General features: G+C 43.2%; 1 protein-coding gene across 6 annotated transcripts in view; it reads right to left on the bottom strand.

Annotated features, from left to right (window-relative positions):
* The window catches only part of tenm2a (teneurin transmembrane protein 2a), a 652,746-nt gene that overhangs the window by 9,661 nt on the left and 619,617 nt on the right, over positions 1–23,468 (bottom strand). For all 6 annotated transcript variants that reach the window (XM_070878095.1, XM_070878096.1, XM_070878097.1 and 3 more), the window contains 3 exons: positions 23,284–23,459; positions 22,138–22,373; positions 17,108–17,404 (listed from right to left, as the gene is read on the bottom strand). In XM_070878095.1, the coding sequence (XP_070734196.1) occupies positions 17,108–17,404; positions 22,138–22,373; positions 23,284–23,459 (709 nt within the window). The remainder of the gene's footprint in view (positions 1–17,107; positions 17,405–22,137; positions 22,374–23,283; positions 23,460–23,468) is intronic.

Raw genomic sequence — 23,468 nt, 5'->3', positions numbered from 1 at the left:
CAAAGACAAGGGTCCAAAACTTAAAGAAAGGTAACTTCGATGGTATGAGGCGTGAATTGGCTAGGATAGACTGGCAAATGAAACTTAAAGGGTTGACAGTGGATAGGCAATGCCAGACATTTAAAGATCACATGGATGAACTTCAACAATTGTACATCCCTGTCTGGCGTAAAAATAAAACGGTGAAGGTGGCTCAACTGTGGCTAACAAGGGAAATTAGGGACAGTGTTAAATTCAAGGAAGAGGCATATAAATTGGCCAGAAAAAGCAGCAAACCTGAGGACTGGGAGAAATTTAGAATTCAGCACAGGAGGACAAAGGATTTAATTAGGAGAGGGAAATAGAGTATGAGACTAAGCTTGCAGGGAACAGAAAAACTGACTGCAAAAGCTTCGATAGATATGTGAAGAGAAAAAGATTAGTGAAGACAAATGTAGGTCCCTTGCAGTCAGAATTAGGTGAATTTATAATGGGGAACAAAGAAATGGCAGATCAATTGAACAAATACTTTGGTTCTGTCTTCACTAAGGAAGACACAAATAACCTTCCAGAAATACTAGGGGACCGAGGGTCTAGCGAGAAGGAGGAACTGAAGGAAATCCTTATTAGTCAGGAAATTGTGTTCGGGAAATTGATGGGATTGAAGGCCGATAAATCCCCAGGGACTGATAGTCTGCATCCCAGAGTACTTAAGAAAGTGGCCTTAGAAATAGTGGATGCATTGGTGGTTATTTTCCAACATTGTATAGACTCTGGATCAGTTCCTATGGATTGGAGGATAGCTAATGTAACTCCACTTTTTAAAAAAGGAGGGAGAGAGAAAACAGGGAATTATAGACCAGCTAGCTTGACATCGGTGGTGGAGAAAATGTTGAAATCAATTATTAAAGATGAAATAGCAGCGCATTTGGAAAGCAGTGACAGGATCGGTCAAGACAGCATGGATTTATGAAAAGGAAATCATGCTTGACAAGTCTTCTAGAATTTTTTGAGGATATAACTAATAGAGTGGACAAGGGAGAACCAGTGGATGTGGTGTATTTGGACTTTCAAAAGGCTTTTGACAAGGTCCCACACAAGAGATTAGTGTGCAAAATTAAAGCACAAGGTATTGGGGGTAATGTATTGACATGGATAGAGAACTGGTTGGCAGATAGGAAGCAAAGAGTAGGAATAAACTGGTCCTTTTCAGAATGGCAGGCAGTGACTAGTGGGGTACCGCAAGGTTCAGTGCTGGGACCTCAGCTATTTACAATATACATTAATGATTTAGACGAAGGAATTGAATGTAATATCTCCAAGTTTGCAGATGACACTAAGCTGGGTGGCAATGTGAGCTGTGAGGAGGATGCTAAGAGGCTGCAGGGTGACTTGGACAGGTTAGGTAAGTGGACAAATGCATGGCAAATGCAGTATAATGTAGATAAATGTGAGGTTATCCACTTTGGTATTTAAAACAGGAAGGCGGAATATTATCTGAATGGTGACAGATTAATAAAAGGGGTGGTGCAATGCGACCTGGGTGTCATGGTACATCAGTCATTGAAAGTTGGCATGCAGGTTCAGAAGGCGGTGAAGGCGGCAAATGGCATGTTGGCCTTCATAGCGAGAGGATTTGAGTATAGGAGCAGGGAGGTCTTCCTGCAGTTGCACAGAGCCTTGTTGAGGCCACACCTTGAATATTGTGTACAGTTTTGGTCTCCTAATCTGAGGAAGTATATTCTTGCTATTGAGTGCAGCGAAGGTTCACCAGACTGATTCTCGGGATGGCAGGACTGACATATGAAGAAAGACTGGATCGACTAGGCTTATATTCACTAGAATTTAGAAGAATGAGAGGGGATCTCATAGACACAGAGCAAATTCTGACGGGATTGGACAGGTTAGATGCAGGAAGAATGTTCCTGATGTTGGGGAAGTCCAGAACCAGGGGTCACAGTCTAAGGATAAGGGGTAAGCCATTTAGGACCGAGATGAGGAGAAACTTCTTCACTCAGAGAATTGTGAACCTGTGTAATTCTCTACCGCAGAAATTTGTTGAGGCCAGTTCGTTAGTTATATTCAAAAGCAGTTAGATGTGGCCCTTACGGCGAAAGGGATCAAGGGTTATGAAGACAAAGCAGGAATGGGGTATTAAAGTTGCATGATCATATTGAATGTTGATGCAGGCTCGAAGGGCCGAATGACCTACTCCTGCACCTATTTTGTATGTTTCCGTGTTTTGATATTTCCTATGGCCTGCCAACCGAACGTGGCTGCATTGATAACATAGCGTGGTATCACAGCGGAACTAACTGGGTTTGACTCCATTTTCCAGTCCCCAGTTATAAGAACATAAGAAATAAGAGCAGGAGTAGGCCATAAGGCCCCTCGAGCCTGCTTCGCCATTCAATAAGATCATGGCTGATCTGATCGTGGACTCAGCTTCACTTCCCTGCCCGCTCCCCATAACCTTTTACTCCTTCATCGCTCAAAAATCTGTCTATCTCCGCCTTAAATATATTCAATGACCCAGCCTCCACAGCTCTCTGGGGCAGAGAATTCCTTAGATTTATAACCCTCAGAGAAGAAATTTCTCCTCATTTCAGTTTTAAATGGATGGCCCCTTATTCTAAGACTAGGTCCCCTAGTTTTAGTTTCCCCTATGTGGAAATATCCTCTCTGCATCCACCTTGTTGAGCCCCCTCATTATCTTATAAGTTTCAATAAGATCACCTCTCATTCTTCTGAACTCCAATGTGTATAAGCCCAACCAACTCAACCTACCCTCATGGTCTACCCAGTTCTCTGCAGGCTCAATTAAAAGATTGGCCCACTGATGTTTAATACCTGGACTTTAACTGAGATTATGTCCAATTTTCCTCCATGTACCTGCAGGGTGCTGTTGACCTATGTTGCTTCCAATGCAGTTGAAATCAGGAACTCACTGTGTGGTAAATCTTTGAATATGAAGTAGTGTCCTGCCACTTGATAACATAGCACATGAGTACTCTAACACAATGCACCCAAATAGCTACTCACTTTCTTGTCTTCTGAGATTCACATTTCTGCAGTGCTTATATTTTCCTCAATTAATCATTCAACCTCACCTGATTACATTATTTGTCTAGAAGACACAAGGGATACTCGTGATTTACTGGAGTCAACTAATTCAGTGCGAACAATTGCTCAGCAGCAGGGAAGGAACATTGTCACCATCGGGATGGAAGACAGTATTACAGAGCACAGTTGGAAGATAATAGTGCACTATGGAAAGATCTGACCTGTTTCTAAAAATTGGGATTGGCTCCCCAGCCCAAATTCCAATGGTTTTGTTGCAGTTTTTTGATGATAGTAAATACAACATGAATCATGCAGAAATTTTATCATGTTTTGATAACTAATGAACAAATGCAACACTTACACTGGTTTAACACCAACATACTTTAATAAGCTGCAGGTTCCACTTCACAATGGCCCCTACCTCCATTGAGAATTACTCAGTGTTGTCATGTCCATTAATGTCCTCATGGAGGATGAACATATCCTGTTTGTTCCACTCTCTGTAATTTGTATTGCTCCATTTTTAAATGCACTAGAACCTAGAATGGTCTATTAATAAGTCACATCTCCTCCATTTTTTTCGTCTCCTTGTAGGCAAAAAATTTTCTTTATTTTGAGTCTTGCACTTGTAGGTAAATTCCTTGCACTTGTATATGAAGATGCTACATATTTCCAACCCTGTATTTTTTGCTCAATCTCAAACTTTAAAACAAACTAAATATTTTGCTGCCTAGCCAGAATACTATTTGTATGATTGTTTAGTGTGGAGGTCATGGAGAAAGAGTAGATAAGTTGAAAGGATCCAAGGCAATGTAAAATGCATCTGGAGTGTTAGCAAGAGCAGCCTTGATGAGTTAAATAAACATTTTTCATAACATAACTTCTTTAATAACATAACATAAGATATAGGAGCAGGAGTAGGCCATATGGCCCCTCGAGCCTGCTCCGCCATTTAATACGATCATGGCTGATTTGATCATGGACTCAGGTCCATTTCCCTGCCCGCTCCACATAACCCCTTATTCCCTTATCAGTTAAGAAACTGTCTATCTCTGTCTTAAATTTATTCAGTGGCCCAGCTTCCACAGCTCTCTGAGGCAGCAAATTCCACAGGTTTACAACCCTCTGAGAGAAGTTCCTCCTCATCTCTGTTTTAAATGGGTGGCCCCTTATTCTAAGATTATGCCCTCTAGTTCTAGTCTCCCCTATCAGTGGAAACGTCCTCTCTGCATCCACCTTGTCAAGCCCCCCTCATAACCTTATACGTTTCGATAAGATCACCTCTCATTCTTCTGAATTCCAATGAGTAGAGGCCCAACCTACTCAACTTTTCCTCGTAAATCAACCTCCTCATCTCCAGAATCAACCTAGTTAACCTTCTCTGAACTGCCCCCAAAGCAAGTATATCCTTTCGTAAATATGGAAACCAAAACTGCATGCAGTATTCCAGGTGTGGCCTCACCAATACCCTGTACAACTGTAGCAAGACTTCCCTGTTTTTGTACTCCATCCCCTTTGCAATAAAGGCCAAGATTCCATTGGCCTTCCTGATCACTTGCTGTACCTGCATACTAACCTTTTATGTTTCATGCACATGTACCCCCAGGTCCCGCTGTACTGCAGAACTTTGCAATTTTTCTCCATTTAAATAATAACTTGCTCTTTGATTTTTCTGCCAAAGTGCATAACTTCACAGTTTCCAACATTATACTCCATGTGCCAAATTTTTGCCCACTCACTTAGCCTGTCTATATCCTTTTGCAGATTTTGTGTGTCCCCCTCACACATTGCTTTTCCTCCCATCTTTGTATCATCAGAAAACTTGACGACGTTACACTCGATCCGTTCTTCCAAGTCATTAATATAGATTGTAAATAGTTGGGGTCCCAGCACTGATCCCTGTGGCACCCCACTAGTTACTGATTGGCAATCCGAGAATGAACCATTTATCCCGATTCTCTGTTTTCTGTTCGTTAGCCAATCCTCTATCCATGCTAATATATTTCCCCCAACCCCATGAACTTTTATCTTGTGCTGTAACCTTTTATGTAGCACCTTGTCAAATGCCTTCTGGAAGTCCAAATACACCACATCCACTGGTTCCCCTTTATCCACCCTGTTCATTACATCCTCAAAGATTTCCAACAAATTTGTCAAACATGACTTCCCTTTCATAAATCCATGCTGATTCTGCCTGACTGAATTATGTTTTACCAAATGTCCTGATACTGCTTCTTTAATAATGGACTCCAACATTTTCCCAACCACAGATGTTAGGCTAACTGGTCTATAGTTTCCTGCTTTTTGTCTGCTTGACTGATTTCATGAATCAGCTGACTTGAGTTTTACATTTTTTCCTGTAATCTTTCCCCTGTATATTTTTCCTGAACCTCTCTAATTCTCTTGTTTCAAATCTCTGCTGCGCGACTCCTGCCATTGCTACCTTTAGCGTGCTGCAAAGAGGCATGAGTTATCAGCTGATCAAGATATCACTGCTTGATTTACCTTCCCCGTTGCATGGAGACGGCAATACCTCCATTCAGTGTCTCCCTATTCAGCACAGAGCAGATTTTGAATTGAATGGAATGTGAATTAAACCTACTTCTTCCTATTCCATGGAAGTAAGCATTAGAGCACCAAATGATACACATCATTAGGCTACTGCCACATAGATATTACCACACGGTAACTGGCCATTCAGTACTACCCAGCTTGTGTTGTTGTTCATCCTCCACATGAGCAGTAATCCGAATGTTGAATCATTGTGGGTGGAGATTAGAGATAGTAAGGAGAAAAAGGTCACTGGTGGGCGTGGTTTATAGGCTCCCAAATAATAACTTCACGTTGGGGCGGGCAATAATCAAGGGAATAATGGAGGCATGTGAAAAAGGAACGGCAGTAATCATGGGGGATTCTAACCTACATATCGATTGGTCAAATCAAATCGCACGGGGTAGCCTGGAGGAGGAATTCATAGAATGCATATGGGATTGTTTCTTAGAACCAGTCATGGTTTAAAAACTAGTATTAAAACACTCTACCTAAACGCACGCAGCATTTGAAATAAAGTAAATGAGTTGACGGCACAAATCATTACAAATGGGTATGATTTGGTGGCCATTACAGAAACGTGGTTACAGGGTGGCCAAGACTGGGAATTAAACATACAGGAGTATCTGACGATTCGGAAAGATAGACAAGAAGGGAAAGGAGGTGGGGTAGCTCTGTTAACAAAGGATGATATCAGGGCAGTTGTGAGAGACGATATTGGCTCGAATGAACAAAATGTTGAATCATTGTGGGTGGAGATTCGAGATAGTAAGGGGAAAAAGTCACTAGTGGGCATAGTTTATAGGCCCCCAAATAATAACTTCACGGTGGGGCGGGAAATAATCAAGGGAATAATGGAGGCATGTGAAAAAGGAACGGCAGTAATCATGGGGGATTTTAACCTACATATCGATTGGTCAAATCAAATCACACGGGGTAGCCTGGAGGAGGAATTCATAGAATGCATACGGGATTGTTTCTTAGAACAGTACCTACAAGGGAGCAAGCTAGCTTAGATCTGGTCCTGTGTAATGAGACAGCAAAAATAAACGATCTCCTAGTAAAAGATCCTCTCGGAATGAGTGATCACAGTATGGTTGAATTTGTAATACAGATTGAGGGTGAGGAAGTAGTGTCTCAAACGAGCGTACAATGCTTAAACAAAGGGGACTACAGTGGGATGAGGGCAGAGTTGGCTAAAGTAGACTGGAAACACAGACTAAACGGTGGCACAATTGAGGAATAGTGGTGGACTTTTAAGGAGCTCTTTCATAGTGCTGAACAAAAATATATTTCAGTGAAAAAGAAGGGTGGTAAGAGAAGGGATAACCAGCCGTGGACAATCAAGGAAATAAAGGAGAGTATCAAATTAAAGACCAATGCGCATAAGGTGGCCAAGGTTAGTGGGAAACTAGAAGATTGGGAAAATTTTAAACAACAGCAAAGAATGACTAAGAAAGCAATAAAGAAAGGAAAGATAGATTACGAAGGTAAACTTGCGCAAAACATAAAAATAGATAGCAAAAGCTTTTACAGATATATAAAACGGAAAAGAGTGACTAAAGTAAATGTTGGTCCCTTAGAAGATGAGAAGGGGGATTTAATAATGGGAAATGTGGAAATGGCTGAGACCTAAAACAATTATTTTGCTTCGGTCTTCACAGTGGAAGACACAAAAACCATGCCAAAAATTGCTGGTCACAGGAATATGGGAAGGAAGAACTTTGAGACAATCACTATCACTAGGGGGGTAGTGCTGGACAGGCTAATGGGACTCAAGGTAGACAAGTCCCCTGGTCCTGATGAAATGCATCCCAGGGTATTAAAAGAGATGGCAGAAGTTATAGCAGATGCATTTGTTATAATCTACCAAAATTCTCTGGACTCTGCGGAGGTACCAGCGGATTGGAAAGCAGCTAATGTAATGCCTCTGTTTAAAAAACAGGGCAGACAAAAGGCAGGTAACTATAGGCTGGTTAGTTTAACATCTGTAGTGGGGAAAATGCTTGAAACTATCATTAAGGAAGAAATAGCGGGACATCTAGATAGGAATAGTGCAATCAAGCTGACGCAACATGGATTCATGAAGGGGAAATCATGTTTAACTAATTTACTGGAATTCTTTGAGGATATAACGAGAATGGTGGATAGAGGTGTACCGATGGATGTGGTGTATTTAGATTTCCAAAAGGCATTCGATAAGGTGCCACACAAAAGGTTACTGCAGAAGATAAAGGTACGCGGAGTCAGAGGAAATGTATTAGCATGGATAGAGAATTGGCTGGCTAACAGAAAGCAGAGAGTCGGGATAAATGGGTCCTTTTCGGATTGGAAATCGGTGGTTAGTGGTGTGCCACAGGGATCGGTGCTGGGACCACAACTGTTTACAATATACATAGATGACCTGGAAGAGGGGACAGAGTGTAGTGTAACAATATTTGCAGATGACACAAAGATTAGTGGGAAAGCGGGTTGTGTAGAGGACACAGAGAGGCTGCAAAGAGATTTAGATAGGTTAAGTGAATGGGCTAAGGTTTGGCAGATGAAATACAATGTCGGAAAGTGTGAAGTCATCCACCTTGGGGAAAAAAAACAGAAAAAGCAAATATTATTTGAATGGGGAGAAATTACAACATGCTGAGGTGCAGAGGGACCTGGGAGTCCTTGTGCATGAATCCCAAAAAGTTAGTTTGCAGGTGCAGCAGGTAATCAGGAAGGCGAATGGAATGTTGGCCTTCATTGTGAGAGGGATGGAATACAAAAGCAGGGAGGTCCTGCTGCAACTGTATCGAGTATTGGTGAGGCCGCACCTGGAGTACTGTGTGCAGTTTTGGTCACCTTACTTAAGGAAGGATATACTAGCTTTGGAGGGGGTACCGAGATGATTCACTAGGCTGATTCCGGAGATGAGGGGGTTACCTTATGATGATAGATTGAGTAGACTGGGTCTTTACTCGTTGGTGTTCAGAAGGATGAGGGGTGATCTTATAGAAACATTTAAAATAATGAAAGGGATAGACAAGATAGAGGCAGAGAGGTTGTTTCCACTGGTAGGGGAGACTAGAACTAGGGGGCACAGCCTCAAAATACGGGGGAGCCAATTTAAAACCGAGTTGAGAAGGAATTTCTTCTCCCAGAGGGTTGTGAATCTGTGGAATTCTCTGCCCAAGGAAGCAGTTGAGGCTAGCTCATTGAATGTATTCAAGTCACAGATAGATAGATTTTTAACCAAGAAGGGAATTAAGGGTTACAGGGAGCGGGCGGGTAAGTGGAGCTGAGTCCACGGCCAGATCAGCCATGATCTTGTTGAATGGCGGAGCAGGCTCGAGGGGCTAGATGGCCTACTCCTGTTCCTAATTCTTATGTTCTTATGAATCCCATGTGCCCACTATGTTGCCATATTCCTTTATTGCCCCTTCCTTCACCACCTATCCAGCCTATTCTTAAATTATGACATGGTCTCTCCTTGGTAATAAGAATAATGGCAATAAGAATATTGAAGAGTGAGTAACTGATGCATATTTATTTATTCACTGGAGGTACCTGTGCTACATTTCAGAGGAAGTGGAAGAGGGCTAAAGTGGAAGAAAAGCAATGGGGTTAGCTGACACTGTTCATGAGAAACAGAAGTGATGCTGAGGCTCTTAAGGAGGTGTCTGCTGCCATTCATGACATGGGGGTAAGAGAAGGTAACTGATGCTTGCAGTGGTCTCTCTGAACCACACTATGGAATTCTGAGAAAATCCATTGGGTAATACTGCAATTCTAGGAAGCCAATGCTCTCAGGCAAGGAACTGTCCCAGATAAATATAGATATGTCGCTTGAAACCATGAAGAAGTAAAATAAAACCGTGCATTGATCAGCATGGAAAGTTCATTGATTTGGCTAACGTGTTTGGGAAATTAGCCCTGTGATCCACAACAAAGCCTTGTAAGCAGATATCAAAGTCAGATTTATTCCCTTAATTGTGGTGAATTGGTTAAAAAAAAGTGATGCAACTATTTGTACTGCACTTTTTTTGCACATGTGTCTGTTATCTGACATGGTTTTCACAATTTGACTGAGTGTGAGTGTGACAGTGAGGATAGCTGCTATTTTGCACATTGGTAGTAGTAAAACGTAGAGCAACTTTTCCACTGTTCACATCATTCTTCACAAGGATAACTAGTGGCATATAAAGTCTGCTTCAAAGTGAAGCAAATCTTCCAATTCCAATTGTTACTTATTAATAAATTCTACCTATCTCCCAAATGTATTATTACATTATCAGATGCTTTCGCAATCAAGCTCCACAATCGTACTTACTCTTCACATCATCTAAAATAGCTACAAGGCAATGAGGGGAACCTGGAAGAATTAGGGCAACAAAAGTATTGCCGGGCACCACGCAAGTGAAGCCGATGCAAACTTAACACTCCAGGAAGGAAGTGGAACGCTAAATCAAGCGCTACCACTTCCCTTGAAGCATTAAAGCCGGAAAGAGGGGCAATGAGCAACTGACTATGGCACCATGGTGCAGGAGCCATTCAAGTGGGAGGAGTGAAAGGAAATATAGTTGTAGTAGGGAACAGTATAGTCAGGGGGATAGATACTGTTCTCTGCAGCCACGACAGGGAGTTCCGAAGGTTATGCTGCCTGCCCAGAGAAGAACTTGGAGTGGGAAGGGGAGGATCCAGTTGTCGTGGTCAACATAGGAACCAACAACATAGGTAGACATAGGAATGAGGTTCTGCTGAGAGAGTTTGAGGAGTTGGGGTCCAAATTAAATAGCAGAACTTCAAAGGTAATAATTTCTGGATTGTTACCTGAGCCACGTGCCAATTAATATAGGGCCAAGCAGATTAGAAGGTGAAATGCATGGCTCAAAGAGTGGTGTGGGAGGCAGGAGTTTTGCTTCGTGGGGCACAGGCACTAGTACTGGGGAAAGAGGGAACTGTTCCATTGGGACGGGCTCCACTTAAACCAGGCTGGAACCAGTGTCCTGGCGAATCGAATTACTGGGGCAGTACACAGGGATTTAAACTAATGAAGGGGGTGTAGGAGGATTCAGGAAAGAGCAAATTTAAAAGAAGCAAGAGAAATGTCAACGCTCTAGAACAGAGCAGAGATTTGCATGAAAATAAGCAGAGTGGGTCAGGAAAGGACAGAGAGAATAACAAAGGTAATATAGAGCATCAGTGACTAAGGTGCTATTCACCAGAAAAAAGTCAAAGCTAAAGGCACTATATCTGAATGCGCGAAGCGTTCGCAACAAAATTGATGAATTAATAACGCAGATTGAAATGAACAGGATTGATCCAATAGCCATTACGGAGATGTAGTTGCAAAGTGACCAAGGTTGGGAACTAAATATTCCAGGATATTTAACTTTTAGAAGAGATAGACAAAATGGATAAAGAGGAGGGTTAGCCCTGATAATAAAGGATGGGATCAAGACTGTGGAGAGAAAGGATCTTAGCTCAGAAAATCAAGTAGTAGAATAAGTTTGGGTGGAGCTAAGAAACAGCAAGAGGCAAAAAACATTGGTGGTAGTTGTTTATAGGCCCCCAAACAGTAGTGGTAATGTAGGACACAGTATAAATCAGGAAATTAGAGGTGCATGTAACAAGGTTAACACAGTAATCTTGGGGGACTTTAAAAATAACATAAGAACATTAGAAATAGGTGCAGGAATAGGCCATATGGCCCCTTGAGCCTGCTCCGCCATTTAATACGATTATGGCTGATCCGATCATGGACTGAGCTCCACTTCCCCGCCTGCTCCCCATAACCCTTTATCCCCTTATCATTTCTGTCCCAGCTCTCCGAGGCAGCGGATTCCACAGGTTTACAACCCTCTGAGAGAAGAAATTTCCCCTCAGCTATGTTTTAAATTGGCGGCCCCTTATTCAAAGATCATGCCCTCTAGTTCCAGTCTCCCCCATCAGTGGAAACATCCTCTCTGCATCCACCTCGTAATCTTATACGTTTCAATAAGATTACCTCTCATTCTTCTGAATTCCAATGAATAGAGGCCCAACCTACTCAATCTTTCCTCATAAGTCAACCCCCTCATCCCCGGAATCAACCCAGTGAAGCTTCTCTGAACTGCCTCCAAAGCAAGTATATCCTTTCGTAAATATTGAAACCAAAACTGCACGCAGTATTCCAGGTGTGGCCTCACCAATACCTTATATAGCTGTAGCAAGACTACATATATATTGGGCAAACCAAATTTGCAGTAATAATGTGGAGGACAAATTCATGGAATGTATACAAGATAGTTTTCTGGATCAGTATGTTGAGGAACCAACTAGGAACAATTATTTTAGATCTAGTATTGTGCAATGAGAAAGGGTTAGTTAATAACCTTGTCGTAAAGGGGCCTTTAGGTAAGAGTGACCATAATATGATCGAATTTTATATTAAGTTTGAAAGTGATTTGGTTAAATCTGAAATTAGGGTTTTACATTTAAACAAAGCAAACTATATAGGTATAAGGGGTAAGTTGGCTGAGGAAAATTGGAAAACTACATTAAAAAGTATGATGGTGGACAAGCAATGACTAACATTTAAAGAATTAATACATAATTCACAACAAATATACATTCCTTTAAGGCACAAAAATCCCCACAGGAAAAGTGGTCCAACAGTGGCTAACAAGAGAAATTAAAGATAGTATTAGATCAAAGGCTTATAGTGTTGCCAAAAAGAGCAGTAAGCTTGAGGATTGGAAGGATTTTAGAATTCAGCAAAGGAGGACCAAGATATTGATAAAGAAAGGGAAAATAGAATATGAGAGTAAACTAGCGAGAGACATAAAAACAGACTGTAAAAGCTTCTACAGGTATGTAAAAAGGAAAAGATTAGCGAAAATAAATGTGGGTCCCTTACAGGCTGAGACAAGAGAAATTATAATGGGGAATAAGGAAATGGTAGAGAAATTAAACAAATATTTTGGGGCCGAAATTGCCCCTCTCCTTAAGGCCTGTTATCACCGCAAATTGGCGGCCACGCTGCGGAGTGGAGTGGCCACCGACTTTTCGTGGAATGGCCGCTGATAGCCCAATTGCCCTCCCGAGTTTTCCCGGCGATGCCCCAATCTCCCCCTTAACACTCCACTGTTGTCGATCCATGGTAAATGCGTCATCACCGTGCGCACTGCCGATCTACCACCATCAGTGAAATTCCCCTCTGAGAATCTTTGGCCTGCCCGGCGGTGCCAAAAACTGGTTATTCCCGGTGGTCCAATGAGGCTGCGGTCTTCTGCAACAGCGGTGTGGCTTCCCTTAAAGGGGAGGATGCGCTGCCGCCATGTTTTTTTATGTCGGCCGACTACTCGGTCAGGCTGCCAATTCTGCCCCCGGGTTCATCCTGGCCACCAACAGGCAGCCTGGCAGCCCCTCTTGGGTGCCAGGCCACTAGCCCAGCCAAAACCTTCCCTGGTGGCCCAGTGGGCTGAAGATTTTAAATCGCAGAGGCTCTCCCCTTTAATTGAAGGGGAGAGCTGTGGTGACACGGCACCGTGATGACATCATCATGCGGTCACTCCACACCACCCCCAACTTCCGCCCCTCTGGTGTTGCCACCTCCCTATATCCACCGCTCAATTGTTGTCACCGCCCCCATTAAGAGCGACTTCCGGATCCAAGGAAAAAAAAACAACTAAGAGTCGAATGTCACTCAAGAGGCAACTTGAACCGCAGCTGTGGTAAAAACCATCGAAATGGACTGGGTGCGCCCCATTTCAGGCGGGGGGCAACTTCTACCCCTTTGTGTCTGTCTTCATGGAAGAAGACACAAAAAACCTCCCGGAAGTAGTGGAGAACCAAGGGTCTAGCAAGAGTGAGGAACGGAAGGAAATTAGTATTAGTAAACAAATAATACTGGAAATTAATGGGACCGAAAGCTGGTTTGATGGCCTACACCCTAGGGTTTTGAAGGAGGTGATTACAGAGATAGTGGATGCATTGGTTGTCATCTTCCAATATTCAATAGATTCTAGAACGGTTCCCACAGATTGGAAGATAGCAAATATAACCTCACTATTTAAAAAAGGAGGAAGAGAGAAAATGGGAAACTACAGACCAGTTAGCCTGACATCAGTGGTAGGGAAAATGCTAGAATCTGTTATTAAGGTTATGGCAACAGGGACTTAGAAAGTAATAATAGGATTTCTGAAAAATAAATCATTTTTGACAAAACTGTTAGAGTTTTTGGGGTTATAACTAGCAGAATAGATAAGGGGGGGAACCAGTGGATGTGGTGTATTTGGATTTTCAGAAGGCATTCGCTAAGGTGTCACACAAGAATTTATTAAACAAAATTATGTTCATGGGATTGGGGGTGATATACTAGCATGGATTGAGGATTGGTTAACAGGCAGGAAACAGTCATTTTCAGGTTGCAGGCTGTAACTCGTGGGGTACCGCAAAGGATCGCTGCTTGGGCCTCAGCTATTCACATTGGCCTGGAAATTCTGACCTCCCCAGGTCTGTACTGAGTGTGTACAGGCCCGGGAAGGCATTGTAAAAGCTGGATTCCAGCGCACAATGCGCATGCGCTGAAAACCGGCTTTTCCGATCTGTCAAGCTCCAACATGACAGATCCTCCACATCTTGGGAGCCAGGACATTCGCATGGGCAAGATTGCAGTATTTACCCATATCTTGCCCAGCAGATGTCCTGAAAATTCTTGTGCCTGATCAAAGCAGGTGCATAGCCTACTTTTACATGCTTAAGAGTTCTAAAACACACAAAAACATAATAAAATAAAATTTTAAAAGCACATTTTGTTACAAACCCTGCCCACTAAGGTAAGTTTCTTTTAAACCATAATTAGAAAACTTTTTTAAAAATTGAAAAAATATGTTTTTTTATAAACCATAAATAACTTTAATTTAAATTAATGTTAAATGTATTTTTTCTATTTTTTTTATTAGTGTTTTGGGTATTTGGGGGCTGTTCTCAATCATAATAATGGGAACTCCAACTTACGGAGTTCCCATTACTATAAATAAGAAAATACTGCCCAGAGTCATGTGACTGCAGCTCCAACTTACGGACGTCCAGTCGTGTACGCGCTCCGATGCGCAGTGAATGGAGGCCTCAGGACTGGGAACGCGCATGGGCGCAGCAGGAACAGGTAAGTGCGCATTTTTAAAAACTTTTTCAGCTGCTCATCCGTGGGAAGCAGCCGACCAGGATTTCTAAGCCAATATATATCAATGATTTGGATGAGAGGACCAAATGTAATCTATCCAAGTTTGCTGATGATACAAAGCTACAAAGCTAGGTGGGAATGTAAGTTGTGAGAAGGATGCAGAGGCTTCAAGGGGATATAGACAGGCTAAATGAGTGGGCAAGAACATGGCAAATGGAATATAATGTGAAGAAATGTGAAGTTTTCCACTTTTGTAGAAAAATAGAAAAGCAGAGTATTTTTTAAATGGTGAGAGATTAGGAAATGTTGGCGTTCAGAGAGAGCTGGGTCTCCTTGTACACGAATCACTGAAAGTTAACATGCAGCTGCAGCAAGTAATTAAGAAATCAAATGGTATGTTGACCTTTATTATAAGAGGATTTGAGTATAAGAGTAAAGGGGACCGCAATTGCCCCCCTCCAGAAGCTCCATTAATGTCTCTAAGAGGCAGGAATGGAGCGGAGAGGCCTGACCGACCAGGAGCAGACGGATGGGCTGACCTGACTGAAATTGTCTCGGGCCGGAAGCGGTGGGAATGGGTTTCAATTCCACCAGTGTTCCCGCTGCGTCGGGCACGCGCCGACCCCTTAATGACCGGCAGCGACCTCCTTTCTGACCCCAGAGCGAAATTGCCCCGCGGGAGTGGTCGCGCTGCCGGCGACTCCATTTTATTTTTTATAGTTGGTCGACTGCCAGGTTGGGCCGACAATTATGCCTATTGGTTTGGCCGGGCCATCAACAGGCAGCCTGGCACCCCCTCTTGGGTGCCAGGTTGCTATCCCAGCAAAAACCCTCCCTGGTGGCCCAGTGTTTGCCACTAAAGTGGCTGCAGAGTTCGCAGCAGGCCTCCCCTTTATCTGAAGGGGAGGGATGTTGTGACGCCTCAACGTGACGTGGCACATCCGCGTTGCACTGATGACTTGGAGCGATGGCTGTTCCGACTCGCCCCCACTTCCGTCCCGCTGATGATGGCCACTCTGACCCACCTGCACTTCTGCCCCTCACCCAACACCAACTCTGCTCCGACCGGAAACAAGAAATAAAGTGCAGAAAATCGACGGATTGTCCGCCCCATGCATTGAGGCGGACAGAACACTTAAAAATTGGTAGGTGTGCCCCGTTTCAGGTGGAGGGCAATTTCTGCCCCAAGATGTCTTACTGTAATTATACAGGACCCTGGTGAGACCACAAGTGGAGTGTTGTGTACAGTTTTGTTCTCCTTACCTAAGGATGGCTTTACTTGCCAGAGAGAGAGTGCAACGAAGGTTCACCAGATGATCCTGGGATGGGGGGATTGTCCTATGAGGAGAGATTGAGTAGACTAGGCCTATATTCTCTAGAGTTTAGAAGAATGAGAGATGATCACATTGAAATATACAAAATTCTTACAGGGCTTGACAGTGTAGATGCAGGGAGGATCTTTCCCTTGGCTGCGGAGTCTAAAATCAAGGGTCACAGTTTCAGAATAAGGGGTCGGCCATTTAGGACTGAGATGAGGAGAAATTTCTTAATTCAGAGGGTGGGGAATCTTTAGAATTCTCTACCACAGAGGACTATGGAGGCTCAGTCTTTGAATATATTCAAGGCAGAGGTTGATAGATTTTTGAATATTTAGAGAATCAAGGGATATGCTGATAGTGCAGGAAAGTGGAGTTGAGGTAGAAGAACAGCCATGATCTTACTGAATGGCGGAGCAGGCTCGAGGGGCCAAAAGGCCTACTCCTGTTCTTATTTCTTATGTTCTTATGTAGCGGTGCAGTGCTGCACAATATTGAGGGCAGTGTTGCCGGGATCCGAGGCTCCTCCCTCCCTTAAAGGGAAGGGCCATTGCTGCAGATTCTTCATTACAACGATACCTCTCGTCTCCAACTGCAGCCGTGATCCGCGACAATCAGCCCCAAGCACTCTGGGCTGTTCAATCACGGCAGAGCAAAATGGGAAAAAATTTACCTAAGGGCGGCAAAGAAATTTTAAAGTTACCTGAGTGGCATTACCTTTAAATACCACTCCCCAAGCGGCCGGCCTCCCTTCCAATGCCTCCTGCAGCAGCCAGTGTTAACGCCTGTTGATGGAGCAGGGGGGACGGAACCAAAGTTTGCATCTGGGGCGCTGCGCAGCCGGGTTATGGCACGATCTTCGGGGCGCAAGTGATCGTGGCGCTAGGGGTTACCACTGCTGCAAACCTCCATGGCAATTTCGCAGGCATCGGTACTCTCATCATGCCCGGTTGCAGAGCCAATATTGCCCTGTTATCACACCCTCCCCCCACCCCACCCCACCGAGGCCAATTTCTCCCCGTTAATGTCTTATTAACGCTATTATTTCCAAACATACTTTGTCAAGGTAAGCGTAGCTCCAGACTTTTCCATCGGAGAAAACTCGGGATATAATCCTGCCCTGTTCATCATATTCGCTTTTCTCGCTCATCGCACCTCGTTGAACTCCAATCACTTTCCCACTGGAAGAATAGGAGACGTTAACTGCAGCTAGACCACTGCTTGGGAGCCAGATCGTGGGGCGACCCAATGTATCATAAATAATCCTCAATGTGAATTTGCGGTGATCGTCATAAATCTTCTCTGTCCGGGAATTGCGATCAAAATCAATGGAAAGCAAGTTTCGTCCATGCACCTGTTTAAAATTGAAGAACCACAATCATAAATGTGTCTCGCTTTACTTTAAACAGACCGAGCGTGGGATTACTGGGGCAATTTATTTCATTTTAATTATAATGGCTTATGTCTGGCGTAGATGATTGAATTTTGTGCCTTTGCCAATACAGAAGAAAGCTTTCAAATGACATTATCATCAATATGATTTAAGTGATTGCAATCTGGCATGAGTTCAAAGAAACTGCATTCATTCAGCCTTTGCTAATGAGCATGAACACCACGATTAACAATTTAATTATCAATTTTTCTTCAAAGATCTTTCATATGAAATTTTAAAGAAAGTACACATTTAAAATATATTTAAAATAAAAGCCATGCGTGCATTATGCCCTGAAGGATCACGAAAAACATATTTTCTATAAGTTTAAAACATGGAAACATAAAACAACATGAGAGAGATACACAGCACCAAGGTGCTTGAAGAAGTAATTTCATTATCCAAATGAAATATATTGTGATCTTATCACAATTTTGTTTTGCTGTTTAAAAAAAATGCTTTCTTGGTGGCCACGGTGTGCTGTGTATAAAATTGGTTTGCACCTGTGATTCCTCCCAAGGGAGAAATGAAAGAATGAGTCAATGCCTGAGGCTCCTCTGTACCTACTAGTAGCCAAATTGCAGAATGAAAAGGTTGCTTTTTCCTGTACTTGGTCAGGGTACGTTGTTTGGTATGGGGGCCATGAAGAGAGCACGGATGACCAGAGAGGTGAAAATGCATTGACATTTGATTTGAGTGTAAAAGGGGCTAACCATTCACTAGTTCCCTATTGCACTACTGACTAAGACAAATTTCACCCCAGTGTATGTGGGGCTGATTTTAGTGTCCTGTATTCCCATCTGCAACTGCATTTGGGAGCGTACCAGCATGGATCTGTTGGGCTGACCAGCCTGTTTCTGTGCTGCAAATACTATGTAAAATTAGTTCCACCAAATTTTGACCCTGATCCGATTTCTGGTCAGGCTGAAGACGAGGCATCTAAACTTCCACTTAAAGCAGGCAGGAAATTCATTACTACAGGTGCAATGTCCCGAATCCGGAACTCCAAAAACCGGAATTGTGCAAAAAATGGACATTTTGCACATAGCTGATGGAGTCGTTCGGAATCATTGTCCGAAAACTGGATATTTTTGAGGCAAAACCCGAAATCCGGCACGGATTCAGTCAAGGATTCCAGATTTCAAACAAGAAAATCAAGTCTGAAATCCGGAATCCCCGTCTGAATACGTGCCAGATTTTGGGTTTTGCCAGATTTCGGACCTCGCTGCTCAAAACCCGGCATGAATTCGATCGAGGATTACGCATTTCAGACTATTGATTTTCTTGTCTGAAATCCGGAAAAACCCAAAAATCAGAATGGATTTGGTCCTAAGGATTCTGGATTTCGGACGTCGTACCTGTATATTCAAATAAAGGCAAGGAAGGATGCTGCTCCATTTTGGATGCAGTGGCCATGCTGGATGCCAAGTCCCCAATATAACCAGGAAACCTGGCAGGAAGAGGCCTGTGGTGGCCTGTTCAGCTGGGAGGGTCTTTAAATAGCCCACAATTCATGCTTTTAGAAATTTCTGGTCTGATCGTGTTAACATGTTAAATTTATTTCCTGCTGGCATTTGAGTTTCCATGAGCTCTTGTGCAAGTTGCTGTTAATTAATTTGTTTTTTTTGCTCCAGATGCTGTTTCTGACACAAATGGGTTTGCCAATGGGAATCATCTGAGGTGATGTGCTTGGAAGAAGAGGATGACCAGAGGGATGCCACGCAGGTTAGATTGCTTGAATTGAAATCCATGCCCATCTGCAGGTACCCACACACTCGCATCTGCAGATTAAGCTGAAATTACCTCCGATGACGTTGTGACAACAGCCTTCGATGTCATTGCCATTATATGTGAATGCCTTACTATCTGTTATGATGAATGGTTCTTCAAAAACATCCCAATAACAGCATGTCATGCTTATGTGCATGAAAGCAGGCATGCCAGGGAAATGAACAGCCTGCATTGCCTGAATGGAATCTTGTCAGCTGCAACCACCAACCACTTCTGTGGCTCTGCCACACCTACCTGCCAATGACTGTAGGGATCTGTTTTCTCAGGGTCTGGGTCAGTGAAGAGTTAGATGCTGACATGTGCCATCTGCAGTAAGGACACATGTGGCTACCATGTAATAGAAAGCGGCACCTACTCACCAATAACCTGCTCACCGATGCCCAATTTGGGTTCTGCCAGGACCACTCGGCTCCAGACCTCATTACAGCCTTGGTCCAAACTTGGACAAAAGAGCTGAATTCCAGAGGTGAGGTGAGAGTGACTGCCCTTGACATCAAAGCAGCATTTGACCGAGTGTGGCATCAAGGAGCCCTCGTAAAACTGAAGTCAATGGGAATCAGGGGGAAAACTCTCCAGTGGCTGGAGTCATACCTAGCACAAAGGAAGATGGATGTGGTGGTTGGAGGTCAATCATCACAGCTCCAGGACATTGTTGCAGGAGTTCCTCAGGGCAGTGTCCTTGGCCCAACCATCTCCAGCTCTTTCATCAATGACCTTCCCTCCATCATAAGGTCAGAAGTGGAGATGTTCGCTGATGATTGCACAGTGTTTAGTGCCATTCACAACTCCTCACATAATGGAGCAGTCCATGCCCGCATGCAGCAAGACCTGGACTGATAAGTGGCAAGTAACATTTGCGCCACACAAGTGCCAGGCAATGACTATCTCCAACAATTGAGAGTCTAACCTCCACCCCTTGACATTCAACGGCATTACCATCACCAAATCCCTAACTATCAACATACTGGGGTCACCACTGATTAGAAACTTAACTGGAACAGCCACATAAAGATTTGGCAACAAGAGCAGGTCAGAAGCTGGGTATTCTGTGGCGAGTGTCTCACCTCCGGACTCCCCAAAGTCTTTCCACCATCTACAAGGCACAAGTCAGGAGTATGATGGAATATTCTCCACTTGCCTGGATGAGTGCAGCTCCAACAACACTCAAGAAGCTTGACATCATCCAGGATAAAGCAGCCCGCTTGATTGGCACCCTATCCACCACCTTAAACATTCACTCCCTCCATCACCGGTGCACCATGGCTGCAATGTGTACCATCTACAAGATGCACTCTAGCAACATGCCAAGGCTTCTTTGGCAGCACCTCTCAAACCCACCACCTCTACCACCTAGAAGGACATGGGCAGCATGGGAACACTACCAACTCCACTCCAAATCACAAACCATCCTGACTTGGAAGTATATCACCATTCATTCATTGTTGCTGGGTCAAAATCCTGGAATTCCCTCCCGAACAGCATTGTGGGAGTACCTTCATCACACGGACTGCAGCGGTTCAAGGCGGCAGCTCAGCACCATCTTCTCAAAGGCAATTAGGGACGGGAAATAAATGCAGGCCTTGCTAGTGACGTCACATCCCATGAACACATTTTTTAAAAAATCAGGGACAATAGTGGTCAGCTGTGGCCTGAAGCTTGGTTGTATTTCCTTGCAGGCATCCTGCAATGCAATAAGATGTCTAAAGGCACATACATTCCAGAAGTAATTTAAAAACTGAAACACTGGGCTAGAGTTTCCCTAATCTGTTTTTCTGGTGCCCTCACCTGAGGTGCGCCACTTTTGTCTGCCTCCAAGTGCGCCGAAAAAAGACGTTGGTATTTTGGCCGCTCCCCAGCCTCTCTTCGGTCGTGGCACAGCATGGTCAATGGTTTGGGGGCGGAGCCAGGTCCCAGCGCTGCAAACAGTGCCGGGATCTCTGCACCTGCTCGCTAGAGTCTGCGCGCATGTGCAGTAGCTCCTGGCAGGGCTAATCTGTGAGTACGACTGTGTGGGAGGGACCCGAAGCATGCCGTCCCGAGCCCTGGCCAAATGGGCTCCCTCATCGGTGGCCTGCTGTGTTCCCCTAAGGTAGGACTTCTATTTTTATTTGTTATTTACTGATTGATTTTGGTGCTTTACGTGCAGGGTTCCTTCTATTTTTTATTTGTTATTTATTGATTGCTTATTATTTTGGTTTCAATGCCGAGAGCATGTAGAAATCAAGCGCAGACAGCAGAAAGAGTGTGCGTCAAACCATTCCCTCAATGACTGTCCCACCTGTGACAGAGTCTGTGGCTCTCGTATTGGACTGTTCAGCCACCAAAGAACTCACTTCAGGAGTGTTAGCAAGTCCTCCTTGATTCCGAGGGACTGCCTATGATGTTGATTACTTTGGTCCGTGCTTTAGGGGCCGGGTTCCTTCTATTTTATTTGTTAATTGATTGCTTATTATTGTTTCTGTTTTGTTTGATGCTTGGTGGTGCTTTAAATGTAGTTACTTGCACCTTAACTCTAGGTAAGGTTTTTCTGTGCAGATAGAAGTGGCAACATACGCTGGCCTAAGTTAGTTTGGAGCAACTATTTGCTGGCCAAACGCCTAAAACAGGGGCAAGTGGCTGGGAATGCCCCCTTTTGAAAAAAAAAACTGAACTAAAAAAAAACCTAACTAACTCACTTACACTGGTGCAAATTAAATGGCCAGAATTGCAACTAAAAAGATAGTCCAGAAAAATCAAGTTGCTCCAAAAAAAAAGGAGCAACTCCTGGGGAAACTTGGGCCCAGTGAAACCAGATTATTGAAGCACAAGGCCTAAATAGCTTTTGATCCCTGCAATTTACAATGAATGCATTTATAATGAACTACCCTAAGCTTCCTTCCAAACACGGTCACTTTTCCCTTGGTCTGTTCCTTCCTGAGGCGCCATTCAATTGAGTTCAGTCCATTTTCTACCGGCAGTGTGATATTGCGCCGTCCGACAGTTGGACTTATGGTCCCAGCGAGAATATGAGGTTCAGTGTAAAAGCTGACACCCATTCCATTGGCATACATCACTCGAAGGGTGCCGTTGTTGCAAAGCTGGTAACTGTTTCTCACTTGATCTGTTGAGAGAATTACAGCAATAATAAGAAAGCTGTTCGCTTTGATAAATACCAGCTAACATTTTGAATACTGCTGGTTACACAATTGGGATTGGTGGTTTCTTAAATAATTCTTAAATAAATCAAGTATACATTTAATACATAACCTGGAGCCTAAAGGCAAGTAAATTATGCAAGCATGATTCAGTGCTTCTTTCCCTGTAAACCTTGGAGTCTAATGTATACCACACATCATGTGAAAATGTTTTTAGAGTGACTCAACATTTCATTTTGTTTTTTTCTGACAATGATCTTTCAATTGTATTTCCAGTTTCAAATGCAGACAAGCAATTTTTGTGTCAAAATAAAGGAATTTTACTACATTAGGAACAATGATCAGTTCATTACTGACTATGCTGGGAAAAGTGAGAGGCAGTGCAAGATTCTAATTGTACAGCAAGGATAGATTCAAGCTGTCCGAATTGTATAGCCTATTGGCAAAGTTAAAATAAAAGTTGGAGAACGATATGATTTTCTGTCACTCGATGTTCAGTCGGTATTATCAAATCATATTTACATTATATTTACAGACCAAGTAGAACATTAACACTGCATCAAACTTAAAAAAAAATTATTTCAATCCTTGAATGTAAAACCAGCTCCTATTTTCAGAAGTCTAGAGCTAACAGCAAAGAGATTTGTAGCAATAGGGTTGCTACAATAAGCTTCCACGATAAGTCAAACTGATGTATAAGGCAACCTCTACCACGAATGCTTCACAATAGACCATAAGTACCAGGTTTTACAAAATGCTGCTATCAATTTCATTACAGATAAGTAATCACTGAAACCACAATTGTGTGTTTTTACCTAACTCATCACCTTGTCGTTGCAGATCACAGGGTTTTTTTTAATATACCAAATTGTTTACCTTGAACCAGGGTATAAGATGCATCTACTGAAGAAAGATTAGTGGTGACAGTAACATCGTCTTCTCGGTTGGAAGTTTCAATGTCAATATTGATTGACTTCTCCATTTCCCGATGCAAACTGGTCACTACACCAGTGGGACGGGTCAAATTTGTCAGTCGTCCTTCACTGTCATAACTAAGTACA

This window comes from Pristiophorus japonicus, chromosome 4, assembly GCF_044704955.1.
Source record: "Pristiophorus japonicus isolate sPriJap1 chromosome 4, sPriJap1.hap1, whole genome shotgun sequence".
NCBI lineage: Eukaryota > Metazoa > Chordata > Chondrichthyes > Pristiophoridae > Pristiophorus > Pristiophorus japonicus.
Note: the sequence above shows the minus strand (reverse complement) of the source record. Positions and strands in the feature narration are given on the sequence as shown.